Source organism: Musca domestica, unplaced genomic scaffold (assembly GCF_030504385.1).
Source record: "Musca domestica strain aabys unplaced genomic scaffold, Musca_domestica.polishedcontigs.V.1.1 8, whole genome shotgun sequence".
Lineage (NCBI taxonomy): Eukaryota > Metazoa > Arthropoda > Insecta > Diptera > Muscidae > Musca > Musca domestica.
The window spans coordinates 19,264,919-19,285,839 of NW_026712409.1; the positions used below are offsets into that span (position 1 = coordinate 19,264,919).

Here is a 20,921-nt window from a genome sequence, read left to right on the forward strand (position 1 = left end):
ACAGCATTCTGTAGTTGGTTGCAGTTTTTTCATCTAATCCTGTAAATGTTTATTGATTTTCTGAAACAAAACCCTAATTTTTTCAAACAATATTAACCACCTACCTTATTATTGACCAAAGAGTTGATGGAAAATTACAATACAAAAGATTTGTTCGATTTTTAAATACTAAGTATTCAGTTACTTTTATTGTTTTTTTTTATTTATTTTTTTCTTACAGTTTTATTTATTTTTGTTAAAATTATTATTTTTAATTAATTTTTTTTCGCATATTATTACTTAAGTAAAATATGTATATAGAAGTAATAATTATGATTATATATATATAAAATACATTTGACAATATCACAACTGTACATAATTTAAAATTATCTTTTGTTTTTTGTATCGCTCACATTAGTAATAATTTCAATTGGCTATACATATATATCATTTTATATCTTCGATTATAGTTCGTTTCTAACTTTAATATGTCTTTTTAGGTTTATGTGTTTTTTTCTTTTTATAAATATAAAAAAAATTGAAAAAAAATATATATCTGCTCAGTTTAATTTCATACAATATTTATAGGAAAATTATATACAGGGTGTGATTTAAAATGAATGGATATAATCATCATCCATGCCAAGAAGAAACGACGGAAGCTTTGATCTGTAAATTTTGCTAGTCGGCTCTGTCGTTGCAACTATTAGACATAATTTGGGATTTTTTTAACAACTTGCTTTGGAACCGATGGATATTTTTAACGCATGCAAAGAACAAACAAGGTCGACTTTAAAAACGATGCATTTTTGAAAACTATTGCAACAATATCTAAACACCTACAAAGTTTCAATAAGTTTTGGAAGCTAGCCATTGTAATAACATCACAAATATTCTTTGTATTATTAAAGCTTATGTTTGCAACGAAAATCAAAAATTTAAAGAAAGGTTAAAAAGCTATTTTTTGGTTGTTAAAAAAAGATGAGGAAAAAGATCTATATTTTTAAAACGAAAAAATTGAAATTAAAAGTTTAAATAAAAAACCAGTAAGGAAAAGTCAAATGTCGGGCGGGCCCGACTTTATGATACCACTATGCCTTTTTAGCAGAGCTCCCGCAACAAAAAAATTTATTTGGAGTAGATCATAACACCTCTCAACATTTGGCACTTTTGCCATTGGCTATGGCCTGAAACCTGACTGGGCTAAGAAGGATATACGTGATTTTACAGATGCCGATATGGAGCGGTTTTTAGATCAATGGGAGGTAAGTTGCAATACGACTTCGTCAAAAGGAAAGTAGACTTCCATATACGCTAATTTTACAGGAAGATGAAGAAGATGAAGAACACCTCTCAACAGCGGGAACTAATAAATGTTAGGCATATCCAATTCTGAATCGATTTTCACTTAATTTGACGGAGATATTTTTATTTTTTATACCAAAAAACATTGCATGATTAATTATCCGTCTCGAAGTGAAAAAATATATATATCGGAGAGGAGTTGGACCAAATGGAAACGTCGTACGTCCCGAAATTCACTCCATTTGGGTTGATATTAGCCATTATTTGCACACTAAACCTGAAATCGGATTAATGATCTTAACCGATCTCGATAAAATTTGGCAAAGGTATTTCCGAGCTCTATAATATATATGGTACCAAATATCATTCTTGTGAAGTGCATATTAGAAATGTGAGGAACTTAAACCCCAAAACCGGATGAAACATATATATGGGAGCTAAAGCTATATCTGAACCGATTTTCGGCAAATTCGACGTAGTTGCTTCTATGCTGAATTCCGTCGGAAGTGCCACATTTCAGGTCATATGGACTGATATTGGTCATTTTATGCACAATTAGCCCGAAATCGGTTAAAGATATATATGTGGGAGCTATATCTAAATCTGAACCAATCTCGATACAATTTGGCAGAGGTATTTTTAGGCTCCATCTGATATCTGGTGCAAAATATCATTCTTGTGGGGTGCCTATTACGGATATGAGGGACTTGAACACCAAATCAGATGAAACATATGTATGGGAGGTATGATTATATCTGAACCGATTTTCAGCAAATTTGATGTACTTCCTTCTATGCTGAATTCCATCGGAAGTGCCAAATTTCGGGTCATTTGGACTGATATTGGCCATGAAGTGCATAATTAACCCGAAGGTTGATGGTATATATGGGAGCTATATCTAAATTTGAACCGACTCTCATTCTCATCAATAGGGCTCGTCCTTGGGCCAAACAAAAATTGTTTTGAAAATTACATCTCAATTGGATGCGACACCATTTTGTTCACAAGAATACATGGATAGACGGACGGACTGACATGCATAAATCTACTCAGAAAGTGTTTCTGTGAAGATCCTCAAAAGTAACTATGGGTCTATATCGCTTCCTTCTACATGTTACAAACAAATGCACAAATACATTATACCCTTACCTTAGGGTGTAATTATATAAACCGTCGCCTTTGGTAAATCTTATCGACTATATAACTCTCTAACCCACTAATTTCGTTTTCGTAAAGCTACCGAAAAATTTCGGTAATTCTGTCTGTAACTAGCCAAAGAATTGCGCTCCTGTGCCTGAATTTTTGCTCTTTGAAAACATGAAAGATCGCCTCGAATGGGATATTTTTTTTTCGATTTGATTTTTAATTTCATATCTTCCAAATAATGCCTTGTTTTGATCTATATAAAGGGTAAATAGATCTTACTACAGAAAATACATAAAGGTGCCTATATCCGCTCAAGACCTGTAGATAGATCAATTGTATCAATTGAATCAATGGTATCAATTGAATGGCAAAAGAAGGTCAATTACTTCCAAAACACTATAGGTATTAATTTTTTAGTAGAAGGCTTTTACTGCTCAGTTCTCTAAATAATTTTAAATATTTTTAACATAGAGGGTACTTAGATATCCACGGTGGACTTCGGTACTTTCTGAATGAAGATATGCAAGAAAATTTAAAAAAAACGTAATTTTCATGTTGATATTTGAAGAAGAACTATCTTTTAAGATGTTTAAAATGATGAGCATACTTTTAGGCGTTTTTAACAGAAATTAATACATGCCAACTATTTTCAAGCAAAACAATATTTTTCTTTTAATTTCCTCTTGGAAAAGTTCCTTATAATAATAGTAGTTTTGGTGGATCTTCATTGGAAGATATAAAGCTTTTAATAAAATCCATAAGAGAATTATTAAAGAACATCTGGTTTCTTTTTTTGTGACAAATTTTACAAAAAACTTTTCTCTCAATTTTATCCATTCACTTCGATTACACCCCGGTATACAATGAAAAAAAAAAAACTTTTCAAACTTATCATAAATAAATTACAAATATAGTCTTAATACAAATATTTAAAAAACATACCTGTGACAAAAAAAAAAAAAAAAAATATGCTGCGCGGAAATTAGTTCAGAAAATAAAAATATAAAATTAAGACTAAATCTCTTAAAATATGTAGCATAAAAATTAGTAATTCAAATCGTCAGCCGGTAATGAAAACATGTGTGCCTCTTAAAAGTATAACAAAATAAACTATTTCTTCAATGTGTTTTACACATTCTTTTTTGTTTTTGAAAATATTCTACAACTAACAAAATAATAATAAAACACAAAAAAAAATTCTCATACAATATCACCTGGGGCACCATAATTCAAGCCATTATTACGATGGTGACCAGGTGCATGATGATGATCCATCTGATGATCCTGTTCCATTTGTTCTTTTAGAATTTCCAACTCACGTATACCCGATACGGTTACCTCGTATTTATGGGTCACCAGTGACCGATAGAAATGTATGGCAAAAGCCAGGAAGATAACCAGTACCGGTATAAGTACAATACACGCCGACCATGCCGCCGGCTGACTAAGATCGTAGAATTTCACCCAACACAATATGGCAATTTCGAGTAGGAAGAGTATCAGACCCAGGAGTGTGGAAAAAGCCCATGCTGTTTCTATGTACCAATGGAGACGTTCATGCGGTGATTCATGTACCAGGGAGATACTATGTAAATTGCATACAGTCTCGATATTGGGCAGTATACAGGTACTAATCATCAGGGCCAACATGTGCACGGCGACGAGCAGTGTCGTGCAAATGGCAAAGGCAACCAACATGCCGGCGGGTACTTGGGTATCATTGTTCAGTTGGACTTCTACCATGGCAACCTGCAAGAGGGGAGATACGGAGAAATAATTGTCAAAAAAAGGAATGACCGACAATAAGAACAATAACATAATAAAAATGGCGTTTAAGAGAGGGAGAGAGAGAGAGCGGGAATGAAATACATTATTCAAACAAAAAAACTTTTTTTGCTGCTTTGTAAGCCTTAGTGTTATTACTTTGAACAAAGAAGATCCTAGAATCAAATTCGCAAATTTTAGAAGTAATCCTTACATGAGTAATCCTTAATGTGAGAATATTTGTGAGAATATTTTTTCTATCTCATATTTTACAATTGAATAGTCTCTTTTTGTTGGCCATATAGAAAATTTCATTCATTCTATTTGTTGGCAATACACCTTGCCAATTTTTTCCCAACGCTACATATATATAACCGTATCTATTATCGTTTATCTGTCTATAAATACATAACATCATGTGCTAAATACTACATAATTACTAATTAAGATTATTTCCCGCTATTCGATCAGAATTGTCAAAGTAAACCCAAACTATAATATATAAATGTGTTTGAAATCACAGGTAAATGGGGTTTGAAATTTATTTTTAAATGTTGCAGATGGCTGGTTGGTTTTAAAGAGATCGGGAACATTATTAACAAAAGGCATGTAAAACGAGAATAGAATGAGATAGAACTTTGATTTTTCCGCACAGACAAACATTAGTTAATCCAGCTGAGTTTTCGCAAAAATCGACAAACAAATTAAATATAACTAGGAATTTATTATCAAAAATTAAAGCTATCAGGACTATCTTTCAAAATATTTAATATTTTTTTAAAAAATGATTTCTGACATTTATTAAACCATATTTTTACATTATCAATATGTAACTATCGGAAACGTTTTAACAAAAAACCTAAACAACTATGTTCAGAGGGAGATGAAAAAACTGCAACCAACTTCCGACTGCTGTCATTTCTAAGCCACTCGTCCGACAGCTGATAAAATTATTCCAAAAGCAGTTTGGTGAGAATTTTCCAGAAAAAAATGCTATTCGTGATGGAATTCAAGCATGATAGTGTGATTTTATTACATTCGTTAGAGTACTCCAGCATTTAAATGTGAATAAATCTTGTGTGTGGAAGGAAGAAAACAGCAACATCAGCAGAAATGGTTCGAAAAGTAAAAAAAGCAACTTGATCGAAACCCGCTTCGCAGTGGCCGAAAAATGGCTCGCGAGCTGAACATATCGCAATATTCCATTCGGTAAATATTGAAAAATGAGCTCGGGGCAAAGCCATTGAAATTCCAAAAAGTTCAAGATCTTACACCGCAACAGAAAGAAAATAGACTTAGGAAAGGTTGCTTCGCTTGGACAAAAGTGGTGAACTGCCGAATTTGGTTTTCTCCGATGAGAAAACATTCGTTGTCCAGCAGTTTGTAAACAAACAAAATGATCGTATTAACTTGCCAAAGAAGTCAGCTCAAAAAGTGCATCTTCGGTTGGCCACCAAAACTCAAACACCGGCCATGGTGATGGTGTGGGCCGCCATAACAGCCGATGGTCACTCTTCGCTCGTATTAATCACCAGAATAAATGCAGAATATTATGGCGAAAATATTCTGGAGGGTGTATTAAAGCCTTGGGCACGCAAACATTTTGGCCACAGACCTTGGACATTCCAACAGGACTCAACCCCATCGCACACTCAGCACGCGCCACCCAAGAATGGTTACAAAATGACGTTCCTGGCTTCATTTCCAGTGCACAATGGCCACCAAAATCAGCGGATACCAATCCGTTGGACTATTGTGTCCGGAGTATTTTAGCACTAAAAAATACCAAAGTTTCGATCATCTCAAGCAAGCGCATCGCCGGGAAATACCGCAGAGCAATATTCGGGCAGCGTGTGATTGCTTCATTGCCCGTTTGAAGGCCATAATTCGTGCCAAGGGTGACCGATTCGAACAAATTTAAACTTATTCTAAAATTTGATACTATTTCCGACGATTTTGCTTTCATTCAATAAAATTAAAAAAAATATATATATTAAAAATTATGGCGTTTGATTTTGTTGCAGTTCTTTTATCTCATCCTGTATACTTTGAAAAATCAAATATCGATATTTTAAATATCCTCGATTTTTGTTATTAAATTTTCAAAATATTTTTGGAAATCCACGTTTATTGCCTAAAAATCCTTGAAAAAATATTTTAAAAAATCCTCGATTATGGCTTAACAATATTCGAATGTATCTAAATAAATCTACGATTCTCGTATTAAAATTCCTTGAAAATGTATTAAAAAATAATCCTCGATTGTTGCTTTAAACGTCCTCAAAAAATGTTTTGGAAAATCCACTATTTTTGGTTTGAAGTTTTATTTAAAACAACAAGACTTAATAAAATATGTTTATGAAATCCACGATTATTGCCTAAAAGTCCTTGGGAAAATATTTAAAAAACAAAATCCTCGAAAAAAATCATTTTTTTAATTCACGATTATTGCTGTGAAAGTTCTTAAAAAATCCTTTCAAAGATCGATATTTTTCAAAATCTTCGAACTTTTTTATAAGTCTTGGGAAAATATTTTTCGTCTAAAAGCTTTTGAAAATTATCCTTTAAACATCCCCATTTCTTGAAGAATATGGTTCAAAATCTTAAAAAAATATTTTTCGAAAATCCACAAAAATGTCTGGGACAAAAGGAAATTGCCACTTCGACGTAACTTATTGTTTTATTTCCCACAGTTATTGGCAAAAAAAAGTGATCGGATGTTTAAAATGGGAAGTGTAATTAAGAAAAAAAAAACGTCGATCAATCGAAACGTTTTGATGATAACAAACAAATTCTATTTTGAAGATTTAACGACACAGGAAATCATCTGAGATAAAAAAAGAAATACACCGATGAAAATCTAGGAGAACACAAAAGCAAATCATACGACAGACAAAATTTAATCACGAGGCAGCTGATAGATGCATCCAAGCACAATAAATATTTTCAGCGTCTCTTTCTTTCATCGAATTTTCACAATGAAAGAAAATATAACAGCCGTTATTTTAGAGGAGAGCAAAATCGATTCACATTATTTGTGAGGGTGCCCCCCCCCCCCCCCCCCCCCCAATATCTTAATTTAAAATTTTATTCTAAATTTTAATTGAGGTGACACACAGACAAATTAATGAAAATAAAATGTATCGTTGTGTGTAGTTGGCGGGCGGACTAATTACGTCATTCCTTACGTTGTCGTCGAACATATTTCGTGTTTCGTTTTTTTTACATTTTTCTTCTCATTGTCACATTATGAATTTAATTTAGCAATTGCTGCGATTCTAGGGAGCAATGCCCAAAGTTCAAGGTAATGAACTGAATGATCGCTGACACTTAATTAATTGTTTTTTTTTTTGTTTGTCGAAAATTCGTTGTCTTAGGTAAGATAAAAAAAATAATAATAATTGTTGATTTTTTTAACAAATAATCCCACATAAATGCAAAAATTATCATTCCATTTTCAAGGGGCTTTACAGCCATATTCTTTTTTGAGATATTCATTAAGGATTATTAGAAGAAAAGTCGTGGATTTTTTAAGGAACACTGTTCTGAGCAATTTTGGAAAATAATCGTTTCTCAGAATGTCTTTATCTTGTCGGAAATAGCATCAAAATTTAGAATAAGTTTAGATTTGTTCGAATTGGTCACCTTTGACACGAATTATGGCCTTCTAACGGCCAATGAAACCGTCACACGCTGCCCGAATGTTGCTCTGCGGTATTCTGACCCATTGCCGGCGAAGCGCTTGCTTGAGGTGATCGACACTTTGGTATTTTTTAGTGCAAACCTTGCTTTCCAAAATACTCCAGACACAATAGTCCAACGGATTGGCATCCGGAGATTTTGGTGGTCATTGTGCGCTGGAAATGAAGAGAGTAACCTCATTTTGTAACCATTCTTGGATGGTGCGCGTCCAAGGCTTTAATACGCCCTCCGGAATATTTTCGCGATAATATTCGGCATTTATTCTGATGCCACGGTCGATAAATACGAGCAGAGAGCGATAATCGGCTTTTATGGTGGCCCACACCATCACCATGGCCGGCGCTTGAGTTATTGTGGTCAACAGAAGGTGCACATTTTCAGCTGACCTCTTTGGTGAGTAAACGCGATCATTTTGTTTGCTAACAAACTGCTGGACAACGAATGTTTTCTCATCGGAGAAAACCAAATTCGTCAGTTCACCACTTTTGGCCAAGCGAAGCAAGTCTTTACGACATTATTATTCACCGGAATTGTTTCAAATTTGGTATTTGAAGTTCGTCATGGATACTACAGCCTATGACAGACAATTGTGTGTGCAGGTCCACGTTTTGGTATGACCCTCATACAATGGTACCTCCCTGTATCCGATATTTTGACAATTTTAGCTACATTATTCACCAATTTTTTTTGTCAAGTTTCGCATTTGAATATGATCACATTCCAACAGGACTCATCACGAACTCACTCAGCACACGCCACCCAAGAATGGTTACAAAATGAGTTTCCTCGCCGGAACTCTTTCATATTTCGTATTTGAATTTCCTAATAAGTACTATAGTCTATGACAGAAAATTATCTATGCAGGTCTTCGTATAGCTCCCATATAACGGTACCGCCCTATATTCGGTATTTTGACGATTTCGAAATGATAGTCCCTAATGGGTACTACAGCCTATGAAAGAAAATTTTCTTATGCAGGTATACGTCTTCGCAAATCTTCCAAATATCGGTACCTCCCGATATTTGGAATTTTGATGATTTTAGCGACATTATTCACCCGTATCGTTTCAAATTTCGTATTCAAAGTTTGTAATGAGTACTACAACCTATGCCTAAAAACTTCATATTTAGATTCACGTCTTCGTATTCGGTATTTTGATGATTTAGCTACATTATTCCCCGGGATTGTTTCAAATTTGGTATTTGATGATCTTAATGGGTACGACAGCCTATGACAAAGAAATTACTTATGCAGATCCACGTCATCGTATAGCCTTCGTATAAAGGCATAACGGTATTCTTTAGCAATTTTTTTTTTAAATTTTCAAGTTCCTTCCAAATGGTGAAGGGTATTAAAAGTTCGGCCCGACCGAACTTAGCTAGTTTTTTTAATATTTTTGTGGGTTTTTTCTTCAAAATTGCGAGTCAGTTGTGGATGTTTTAAGAATCCTTTCTTTAATGTTTCTTAATTATATCCGTGGATATGAGTGGATTTTTTTTGAGGATATATGAGTTTTTTAAGAATCTTGGAATTTCTTTAAGTAAATGTTTTTTTAATTTTTCATAGATAGCCGCGAATTTGTTAGAAATCATAAATTCTGTTTCAAAAAGGGATTTTTAAAAATATTTCAAAATACTATAAAATATGGGAGTCCTAAGTTTATTTTTCCCACAATTCTATTTGGAGAGCCGTTCTAATGAATATTTTTAATTGAGTTCAGACAAATTTAAAATAAGCCCGGAGAAATTCGAAACAATATGTTCTGAAATTTTTAAATTTTCATTAAATTGTCTGGTCGAAATATTCGAAACTCAGAAACTTTCTCACAAATTGGTGATTATTTTCACTGAACTCTCTCTCTCTCCCCCTCTCTATAAAACAAAAATATGCTACATAAATCTACTCACCATTGCAAAACCCGACAACAGGGCCGATGTCTTACTGGACGCCTTCAGTTTGGCACGACTCAGCTGCAACTTGCGCCACGACAAATAGCTGGGAGAGTGCAGATCTTCGCCGGACTGCGACATACTGCTGCTGGTCTGACGTCTCGGCTGGAAACGAGAAAATGGTGTAAATGAACGTAAGGTATTAAAGGGCTGTGAATTGGCTGATTGGGATTGCGTTTGCGGCTGAAGCGTTGTATTTAGCAGTGAAGCGGGAAAGCCTACCGATGACAGGGCAACAGCGGCGGGTGCGACGGCAGCTAGCGCCGAGGTGGGCGGTGCCGACAGAAACCGCTTTGCACTGAGATAACGCGAACTATCACCGAAATTCGATTTGGGTGTGATTAGACCCGAACTCGAGGCACCCGAACGTGTTTGGAAGCGTAGCGGACGACACGAGTCACAGAGTTTGTAGTCGTGTGGCAGATGTGACGACGATGCGGTGGAGCCGGGGCCACCGGGTGGTGGGGAACGTTCCGTTAGAAAATGATGATGGTGATTCTCAACAAATGCTGTTGTGGCCAAAGGCTGTGTCGTAGGGGGCGTGGATATGGACCGATTGTAGTGCTGCGTTGACCCAGTCGCCGTTGGTAAGTTGTGTAGCAGGCCGCCGTTTGTGGTGCGCGTGGGTCCTGTTAACCGTGCAGATGTTGTTGTCGACTGGCGATTTGATGAGCTGCTGCTGCTGATGGCTGTGGATGCGGCCACAATTGAGGCTGGTATTATGGTGGCTGTTAGTGTGGTCGTGGAGGAACCAGCCGTTAAAGGCACCGTGGCATCGTCACTGAACATTGGGCCATCGTCGTCGTCTTCATCGGCATCCTCAATGTCGGTATCATCGCTTTCACTGTGACTTTTTTTAAGACGTTGCGCGTTGACGGTGGCATGTTTTTGTGGTGACTTCCGCCGTCTTTGTTGCTTGTCTTGCGAGGTGGGACTGCGTCGTCGTCCCATAAACTGACAATCGCCGAGCGTACTTTGATTTAGCAAAAGACTATTCTGACTGAGATTCAAATGTTGGGAATATCTTAAATTCGAATGCATTGTGTGGCCACCACCATCCGAAACGTTGGCAACAGCACCGCCACCAACAGCCGTTGTGGGTACAGCTGTACCGGCCGCCACTAGGAGGCTGTGGTATGGTGAGCTTGGTGCCGAGGCGACACCACCAGCACCAGACGCTGTGGCTGTTGTTGGCGATATTAGCGATATTGTGGATGTTTTTAATAAGTCATTTTCGGGCGTTGTCTGACGTGAGGCCGACGTACGCTGTTGATGAGCCTTCTCACGTCGCGTTCGGCGATGATCACGGGGTGGTGGTGCCAGGGGCTGAGGTGTGGTTTGTGGTTTCTGTAAATGTTGCTGCTGCTGTAAATGCACGGGCAACATGATGTTGGTGCCTTAAGGGTGGCGAAGTCGTCTGCCAACCCACCCCTCACTACTCTGCCGAGAAAAATATGGTAACAAAAAAACGCTTGGGTATCTGCAAATTCTAGGTGAGAATTCTATAACAAACTATGACCAAGTGTTTGTGGCACAGATTTATTTTTTGAAAATATTTCGAAATTGTGTTTTTTTTCGTGTCGCCAAACGAAAATATTGCAGACGGCGGGCAAACACTCCGATGCACACTAAGGCGCACTGAATTATTAAATTAATTTCAAAGACGATGGCAAAAAGATTTTTGTTGGTTCTGAGGCGGTCTGGCTTTTGATATATTAGTTTCTCGTCGTCGTCTCCTTTAGATAGCCTCCTCTCCTCTAGCTTTTGTACATTCTTGGCTGATGGGTTATGAGTCAGTCGTCAGTGGGACACTTGGACCGCTTGCTTGCTATTTAGTTTGCTAAGGTTACACGCTGCTGACGACGATGACAACGATCTTGTTCTAGTTGTTGCTGTTGTTGTTGTGGTTATTGTTGATGATGTCCGAAATTATGTTACGTTAATAATTGCAAAACTATTTGTATTTGGGATCTGCTGCGGTAGTGTTTCTTACTGTTGTTGTTGTTCCTGTAATTTGGTTTATTTTCTTTGGCTTTGTCTTTTTTTTTAATTGAGAAAAATATTGTTTTTTTTTTTTTGTTTTTATAAATTTCTTAACATTTTGCAATTAATTAATGTGTCGATAATATTAATTGCGTTGAAGTGTCCGACACCGACGGAATGTTTGATATTTGTTATTATTTTGGTTTTTTTTATAGTTTTTATTGTCTTTTAAGATATTTTGTAACTAAAAATATATTAGAACAATTTAAATAGAATCAATCGCTATTGCCGAGAGCTGGATAGTCTCAGCTAATATTCACTTATTGCATTATGGTTATTCAATCTGTTCAATCTTCATAGGATAGGTTCCGAAGGAATGGGCCAATATTATAGGCATTGAATATTGTTACCCTTTGTAGGAGAGATACCAGAAGGAGTATGCCGATATCTACAATCTTTATAACATATCTTGTGTGGGAAGAGATATTTTATGTGCGAAATTTGAAGAGAATCCGATGCTTATTTCGAGTTTTATGAGAGTAATAATTATTCAAAATGTTGACCCTTTGTGGGAAGGTACCAGAAGAAATAGTCCGATTTCTACCATCTTCGTAACAGATTTTGTGTTGATGGAAATATTGAGATGTGCCAAGTCTGAATGGAATCGGATGTTAATTTCACGTTTTATGGGCTTTGGGGATATTCAAAATTCTGCCACGCCCGAATTTGGAATAGGCACGAAGCTCGTAAAATTCGAAATAAGCATCCGGTTGTCTTCATGAGATGTTCCAAGTCTGAATGGAATCGGATGTTAATTCGCGTTTTATTGGCTTTGGGGATATTCAAAATTCTGGCACCTCCCCCTCAAAGGGTCCGAATTTGGAATATGCACGAATATATTCAAAATATTGGATATTCAAAATTCTGTCACCTCCTCCTCAAAGGTACCGACTTTGGAATAGGCACGATGCTGGTAAAATTCGAAATAAGCATCCGGTTGTCTTCATGAGATGTGCCAAGTCTGAATGGATTCGAATGTTAATTTCGCGTTTTGTGAGCTTCGTGGATATTCAAAATTATGTCACCGGATGCTTATTTCGAATTTTACGAGTTTCATGCCTATTCCAAATTCGGACCCTTTGAGGGGGAGGTGCCAGAAGAAGTGGACCGATATATCCTATCTTCACAACAGATCTTGTGTTGGTAGAAATAATCGGATGAGTAAAATATTAAGAGACCGGATGCTAATTTCGGATTTTGTAATCGTTTTGGTTATTTAAAACGTTGACCCTTTGTGGGAGAGGTACCAGAAGGTATGGTCCGATCACTACCATCTTTATAATAGCTCCGATGGAAATATTGAAATGTAGCAAGTCTGACTGGAATCGGATGTTAATTTTGCGTGTTATGAGCATCATGGATATTCAAAATTATAACCTTTTTGTGGGGGAGATACCTGAAGGAGTGGTTCGATAAATTCCATCTTCACATCCGACTTTGGTTTAATGAAAATATTGTGATGTGTGTAATTTGAAGACAATCGAAGGCATTTTATAGGAGTTATAATTATTCAAAATGTTGACCCTTTGTGGGGGAGGTACTTGATGGAGTGAACCGATATTGTCCATGATGCACTGCAGCACTGATGTAAATATTAGGACTCGCAAACTTGGAGCAAAATCGGATTATCCTTTCTCTTTCTGTGCAGTAAATGAATTTCTTGGAAAACTTCGACCTTTTATGGGTGAGGTACCAGAAGGAGTGGGTCGATATTGCCCATCTTCGAACTCGATCTAAGTTTGACAATAAAATTACGATGTACCAAGTTTGGACCAAATCGAATAATCCCTTCGAGACTCCACTACAGCCAGACAGACGGACGGACGGACATCGCTAGATCGACTCCAAATGTCCTGAAACGGCTTTTGTTAAAAGAGACCTAGGGTCTTAAACCGTTATTTCGATGAGGCACGTTTTGGGCGTATGAAATGATATTTATCCTCTCTAGCCATATGGCTGAGGATTTAAAGGTTTTTCTTTTACAGGAGACAACTGCATCTTCTATTTTCCTAAGTGTTCTTATTGTACATTGACTTCTAGATCCTATATTTCTTATACAAGGCCTCAAGATCGTCAGTGGTAAGTCGTCCTCTGAATCCACCAGTTTTTATATATTTCTCTTGGGTTTTCCATTTTTTCCATAAAATATCAAAAGTTCGTCTCTTTTTGTAGAAGAAATAAGATTTTAACATATTTTTATAGATCTCATGGTTTTAAATTTTCTATAGCATAACTTAAAGTCAACTTTTTATAGAAGACATTTTTTTGAAGATCTCTACATCCCCTAATATTTATAGTCCTATTATAGGACATTTATTTTTATTCTAGGTTAAGTAGGCAAACTCAAAAAAACCCAATGGTCTTTTCATATTTACTATAGGTCTCAAGGTCTTCTAATTTTAGAGAAGAGCTCCGGTTCTACGAATTTTCTAAAAGACCTCAAAGTCTTATATTTTTAATAGGAGCCTTTTGGATTTTCTTTCATAGAATACCTCCGGGTTTTATATATTTTGTAGAGGATCTCTATGTATTCAATTTTCTACAGAAGACATGAATGTCTTTTATTTTTACGGAAGACGTTAGGGTCCACTACTTTGTAATATTAGACATCTAGGATGACAATTTTCAGTATTCCAAAAAATAATAGATGGCCCAGAGCATAGTCTTTCTAGTCTAGTTCCTTTTTCATTGTCTCTAGCATATCTCTCTCTCTCTCTCTCCAAGGGCCGTAATCTTTCAAGAGACAAGATAAAGTGTAAATAAAATTGCCTCATAAACTCTAAACAAATATTGAATTCCACCCAACTTGGCTACGTCACAAAAACGTGTCTAATTAACCATTTTTCTTTGCACAAAACACAGATAATGCAAATAAATAATTTCCAATAAATGTCCAGTTAATTTCCGTTGTTGTGATCTGGTATTTTTGTCTTAAAATCTGACTTAAATAATGAAATGAAATTTTCCAATAAATAAAATGTATATGCCTCCTCCGGCGTTGAATCGTGAAAGTCGTTTTCTGTAATTGTAATTTCTTTCAAGCGGATACAAAATATCTTATCAAGATTTGAAAAGTTTTTTTTTTCAAAGTATTGAGTGAAACTAGAAATCAAATTAAGCACTATGTGACTCATAAAGGCCAGAAATTTAGACCAGACTGAAAGGGGGCTTTACTAGAGACCAGAATTCACAATACCGGAACTCAACTTTAAATTTCAGAATATATAATCCTATACAATATATATATACAAAATATCATATTGACATTTATTGATAATTTTGAGGATTTTCTTTTCGCGTTGTGACTAAATTACTTTTTTTTTGCATTTTGAATATTTGTGTGTGTGTGTGTGTTGTTTGATATTACCCAATAACTTCTCAGGGTTTTATGGCCTAATTCATTAAGAAGCTTTGACGTAATTCAATACCAATCCGTATTAGATGTTTGAAATATGCTAATCTGTCCTTTAAGATAAATATCATGTTACAAATGTCCTTGAAGGAAGCTAAAGTGGAAAATGTGGTCAGCACAACTAATCAGGGTAAGTTGTAAGAGTTTTAGAATAAACCGAAGGAATTCTAATTTGAGTGTATGTGTGAATGTAAATATGTTTGTTTACTTATTCCACAAATCGATTCCACTTTGTATTTCAACACGTGAGGGATTGAAATGTATTTGTTATATACAATTATTTATTATTTCATTGTGGAACTTCGTTAAGCACAGTGTTCTACTCTCTGAACCTCTAGACGTCTTTCGTAGGGGTTGGAAATCATATTGATTTTTTTTATTTGATTTTTGATTTCGATTTTGGAGTGAATATTTGCCATAGCCATATTAGCCAGATGCTGTGAAGCTTGACTTGCATGACATGTGGTTTCAACAAAACGGTGCCCCATGCCACACAGCATGCCGATTTATAAAGAGGCAAAATAATCACTCGGGGTCGGTCATTTGGTCGCCTAGATCGTGTGATTTGAGGCTTTTCAACTATTTTTTGTGGGGCTACCTTACCTATACAGGCGAGCCTGCTTCAATTGATGCATTGGAAGACAAAATTGAAGGATTTATTCGTGAGATACCGGCCGAAATTTTGGTAAGAGTATTTGAAAATTGGACTAAGCGGATGGACCATTTAGAACGATGGACCATTTAAAAGACCATTGAGTTTTCTTCCTATTGGAGATTTTCTACAGAAGAAGGTTCCCTTGTATTCAAGAGTACAACAGAAGGAGTCAAACATGTTCTAATATATGTCTCGAAGAGAGTATCCGATTGGATTTAAACTTGTCACATAGTAATATTCGAATCAACTATAGGTCGGGTTTAAAAACGAGCCACAGCGGTCCACCTCTTCTGGTATCTACTATATTTTTATACATTCCACCATTATTCACCGGAAATGTTTCAAATTTGGTTTTTGAAGTTCGTAATATATACTACAGTCTATGATAGAAAATTGTCCGTGCAGGTCAACGTCTTCGTATAGCCCCCATATGACGGTACCCCCCGATTTTCGGTATTTTGAAGATTTTAGCGACATTATTTACCAGAACTATTTTAAATTTAGTATGTGAAGTTCGTAATGAATACTACAGCCTATGACAGAATAATGTCCGCGCAGGTCCACGCCTTCGTATACCCCCCATATAACGGCACATCCCCATGGGTATTTTAATGATTTTAGCGAAATTATTCACCAGCCTCTGACAGAAGGTCCACGTTTTGGTATAGCCCCCATATAATGGTACCTCCATATATTCGGTATTTTGATGATTTTAGCTACATTATTCACCGAAATTTTTTCAAGTTTCACATTATATTGCAATTTTTCCGAAAGGAGTCTTTCAAATCACTAAGAAAACAAAATGTGGCTTAGACGTTCAAAATGAGGTAAATCTGCAAAATACTCAAAATAGGGAAACTTAGTCGTGTGTAAAAATTGGCTTTCCGATTTCTTCCATGTTTTGCTTCAACAAAAATGGATTTTCTCCAAACACCTATCATTGATTTTAAAATATCCTCACGACCAAATCGACTTAAATCATTTACCAAACAGGATAGATTTTATAACTTTGAATGGTCATTATTATACCCTCAGACATATGGCTCAGTTGATACGGCCAAAACGTGCCTCATCGAAATAACGTTTTTAGACCATAGGTCCCTTTGGACCAAAACCGTTTCAGAAAATTTGGAGTCGATCTAACGATGTCCGTCTGTCTGGCTGGTGTGCACGTTAACTCTCGAAGGGAGTATCTGATTTGATCCTATCAAGTTTGGATGGGCAATATCGTTCCACTCCTTCTGGTACCTCCAACACAAAATGTCAACTTTTTCAAAGAAAATAATTTACTGCACAGAAAGAGAAAGGATATTCCACTTTCGCTCCAATTTCGCTCAATGCTAGGTCAAGTGAGAAAATGGACAATATCGATACACTCCATCAAGTACCTCCCCCACAAAAGGTCAATATTTTGAATAATATGTAATGTGATGTTAGTGTCCAATTGTCTCCAAATTACACAAATCACAATATTTTTATTAACCCAAGGTCTGTCAGGAAGATGGAATATATCGGTCCACTCCTTCTGCTAGCTCCCCCACAAAGGTTCAAAATTTTGAATATCCATGAAGCACATAATACACGAAATTAACATCCGATTCCATTCAGATTTCCAACAACACAAGATCTATTATAAAGATGATAGAGATTGGACAATTCCTTCTGGTACCTCCCCCACATAGGGTTCAAGATTTTGAAAAACAAAAACGATCACAAAGTACGAAATAAGCATCCAGTTCTCTTTAAATTACATACATCACAATATTTTTATTAACCCAAGGTCTGGCACATCTCAATATTTCAAACAACACAAGATCTGTTATAAAGATGATAGAGATTGGACAAATCCTTCTGGTACCTCTCCTACAAAGGGTAAACGTTTTGAGTAACCAAAACGATTATAAAATCCGAAATAAGCATCAGGTTCTCTTCAATATAACAAACATCACATTATTTTTATTAACTTAAGGTCTAGTGCGAAGATGGGATATATAGATACATTCCTTCTGCTACCTCCCCACAAAAGGTCAAATTTTTGAATATTCATGAAGCTCATAAAACACGAAATTAACATCCGATTCAATTTAGACTTGGCACATCTCAATATTTCCATGAACACAAGATCTGTTATAAAAATGGTAGAGATCGGGCCATTCTTTCTGGTACCTCCCCCAACATAGGGTTTACGATTTTTGAAAAAAACAAATAAAGCCTTAAACGTTCAAGATACAAGACAAAATTAATACAATTGCTTCAAAATCCCTTTGTCCTACCCTAATTCAAAACCCGTTTTTGTGATTCTTTCTTGGAATCCCTCCTGAAACACCGACGTAGCCAGAAATTCCTTTCGAAATCATTTCGAATGTCCCAAACGACAAAATATTATATTTTTAAGCAAACTTCTCCCACAATATCTATTCGTAGGGGCCCTGGGCTTCCTGGGCTACGTCGGTGATCTGAAATTATTCCATTGTGTTACTTCTCTTACCCATATATTCCACCACGAACTTGTGCAACGGTATTGAAAATATTCTATTTATTGAATGAAAACCACGAAAAATAAACTCTTCTCCCAATTTTTAGAAATTGGAAAGAGAACGCGCGAAGGGGTGAGTGGGGGGGGTCACATCAAATCATTTGTCGTGCCATAAATCACAGAATAACTATTAAGCGCACAATTTCCATACAATTAGATATAATTTTGTTTTAATTGCGGCGATAAATTCGAATCAAATAGAATGCAATTTTCAGTCACTTAGACGCTCGGCGGAACCCGGCGATAAATGGAATGCAAATGTTTTTTTTTCGGAGCAAACAAAAAAAACTATTTCACATGTCGAGAAAAATTCGTTAAAAATTAAATAATTTTTTGTTTGATTCCTTTTTTGTTGTTTTTGTTGATTTGTTTTGATTTTCAATATGTTTTTGAATATTTTATTTATTATTGAAAACACTTTTTTATCCGAGATTCTTTTATCGTTACTATGGCACTTGAGATCTATGGATTAAGGAAAATCTTTGCGGCGTTGATGGAAATGAAACAAGCGGCGTTGGAGGTGTTTCTTTTTTTTTCGAAAATCAAACAAAACTATTTACAGGTGCCTTGAATTCTTCACTGACTCGTCGGCAGCAATTGATGAACGAATGCCAATGAGCAAACGACAGATGGACAGATTGCGAGGTAGATGGATGGATTTGTTTCGGTAATTAATTGTCATTGCTTGAGAAGAGGAACCCAAAATTCCGATAAAGACCGAAGAAGAAGGCAGAGGTTCGCAATAGAAATAAATACGGGCGGGCAGCACCTGATAATGACAATGTTTCAATGCGAATATATTATGTTTTTGTTTTTATTTTTCTTCTTTATTATTTATAGTAAATCGACGAAGCGATTGCCGGGTGCAAATAAAATAATTTAATTTCTTTTTCTTTCGTCTTCTTCATTCTTCAATTCTTCTTTTATGTTAATGGTAACATGTTTATTTTTGTTTTATTTTGCGGTTTTGTTTTAATCACCCCGCTGACCAGCACAAACAACAAGGGTAGGTAGAATTGCTGTTCACTTTGAAAACAACGTTGCTACATAGACCCCACACCACATACGGAATGTTTCGAATATCGATTATTTTTTTCTGTTCTTTTCTTTCAAAAGAAATTTTAAATATTTCAAAACTTTAGGTGACCACAATTTTGCCTGGTGCTTTTCGATATCGCCGTGTCATGCGGTGCCACCGAGCAATTCGACTATTTTTGAGACGCGCTTTTTTCCAACACCGAACTCAACTCGCCTAGAAGTCGCAGGGCTTTGTCATCATCGCGGTTCGCACTCATTTTGACGTTTTGTTTTTCGCTACTACATCAGAGTAATAGTGGCTGAGTGAGCGCGTGTGTGTCTGTGTGTATGTAAATGTGCGGGTCTGAATGCTCGCAAAATGCTACTTCTACAACAAAAGCTTATTGTTTTGTTTGTAATATTGAACAACAACAACACTGAACTGAACACAGTAGTAGTAGTGTTGCCGGTAGTTCTTGACTAAAGATTGCCATGGTTACATTATTTTTGGAACTCCCGACAAATGATGGAGGAAATCCCTAAACAAAAACCCTCTGTTTTCCACAGACTACCTCTAGATCGCCTCTGAAGCTTAGAAAACTTCAGGGTCATCTATAAAACGATAGAAGACCTCCAGCTCTTCTATGGACGATAGCAGGCCGCCAGCTCTTCTAGGGGCCATAGAAGACCTTCCGATCGTCTATGGGCCATAGAAGACCTTCCGATCGTCTATTGGCAATAGAAAACCTTCCGGTCGTCTATGGGCAATAGAAGACCTTCCGGTCGTCTATGGGCAATAGAAGAGCTCCACCTCTTCTATGGGCGATAGAAGACCTCCAGGTCGTCTATGGGCGATAGAAGACCTCCAGGTCGTCTATGGGCGATAGAAGACCTCCAGGTCGTCTATGGGCGATAGAAGACCTTCAGGTCGTCTATGGGCGATAAAAGACATTCAGGTCGTCTATGGGCGATAGAAGACCTTCAGGTCGTCTATGGGCGATAGAAGACCTTCAGGTCGTCTATGGGCGATAGAAGACCTTCAGGTCGTCTATGGGCGATAGAAGACCTTCAGGTCGTCTATGGGCGATAGAAGACCTTCAGGTCGTCTATGGGCGATAGAAGACCTCCAGGTCGTCTATGGGCGATAGAAGACCTCCACAGCTCTTCTATGGGCGATAGAAGACCTCCACAGCTCTTCTATGGGCGATAGAAGACCTCCACAGCTCTTCTATGGGCGATAGAAGACCTCCACAGCTCTTCTATGGGCGATAGAAGACCTCCACAGCTCTTCTTTGGGCGATAGGAGACCTCCACAGCTCTTCTATGGGCGATAGAAGACATCCACAGCTCTTCTTTGGACAATAGAAGACCTCCACAGCTCTTCTATGGACAATAGAAGACCTCCACAG

At 36.6% G+C, this 20,921-nt stretch overlaps 1 protein-coding gene across 3 annotated transcripts; it reads right to left on the reverse strand.

Annotated features, from left to right (window-relative positions):
- Positions 1 to 213: 213 nt before the first annotated feature.
- On the reverse strand, positions 214 to 19,876 carry LOC101900497 (calcium release-activated calcium channel protein 1). 3 transcript variants are annotated; one of them, XM_059131180.1, is made up of 4 exons: positions 19,056 to 19,874; positions 10,072 to 12,076; positions 9,808 to 9,954; positions 214 to 4,182 (listed from the first exon to the last, which is right to left on the reverse strand). In XM_059131180.1, exons 2-4 carry the CDS (start codon positions 11,233 to 11,235, stop codon positions 3,634 to 3,636), a joined length of 1,860 nt encoding a protein of 619 aa, XP_058987163.1. In that variant the 5' UTR covers positions 11,236 to 12,076; positions 19,056 to 19,874; the 3' UTR covers positions 214 to 3,633. The 3 variants fall into 3 exon arrangements, with proteins under 3 accessions (XP_058987163.1, XP_019892366.1, XP_011292606.1); XM_020036807.2 differs by having other exon boundaries at positions 9,808 to 12,076; positions 19,476 to 19,876; XM_011294304.3 differs by having other exon boundaries at positions 9,808 to 12,076; positions 19,056 to 19,876.
- Positions 19,877 to 20,921: the final 1,045 nt, after the last annotated feature.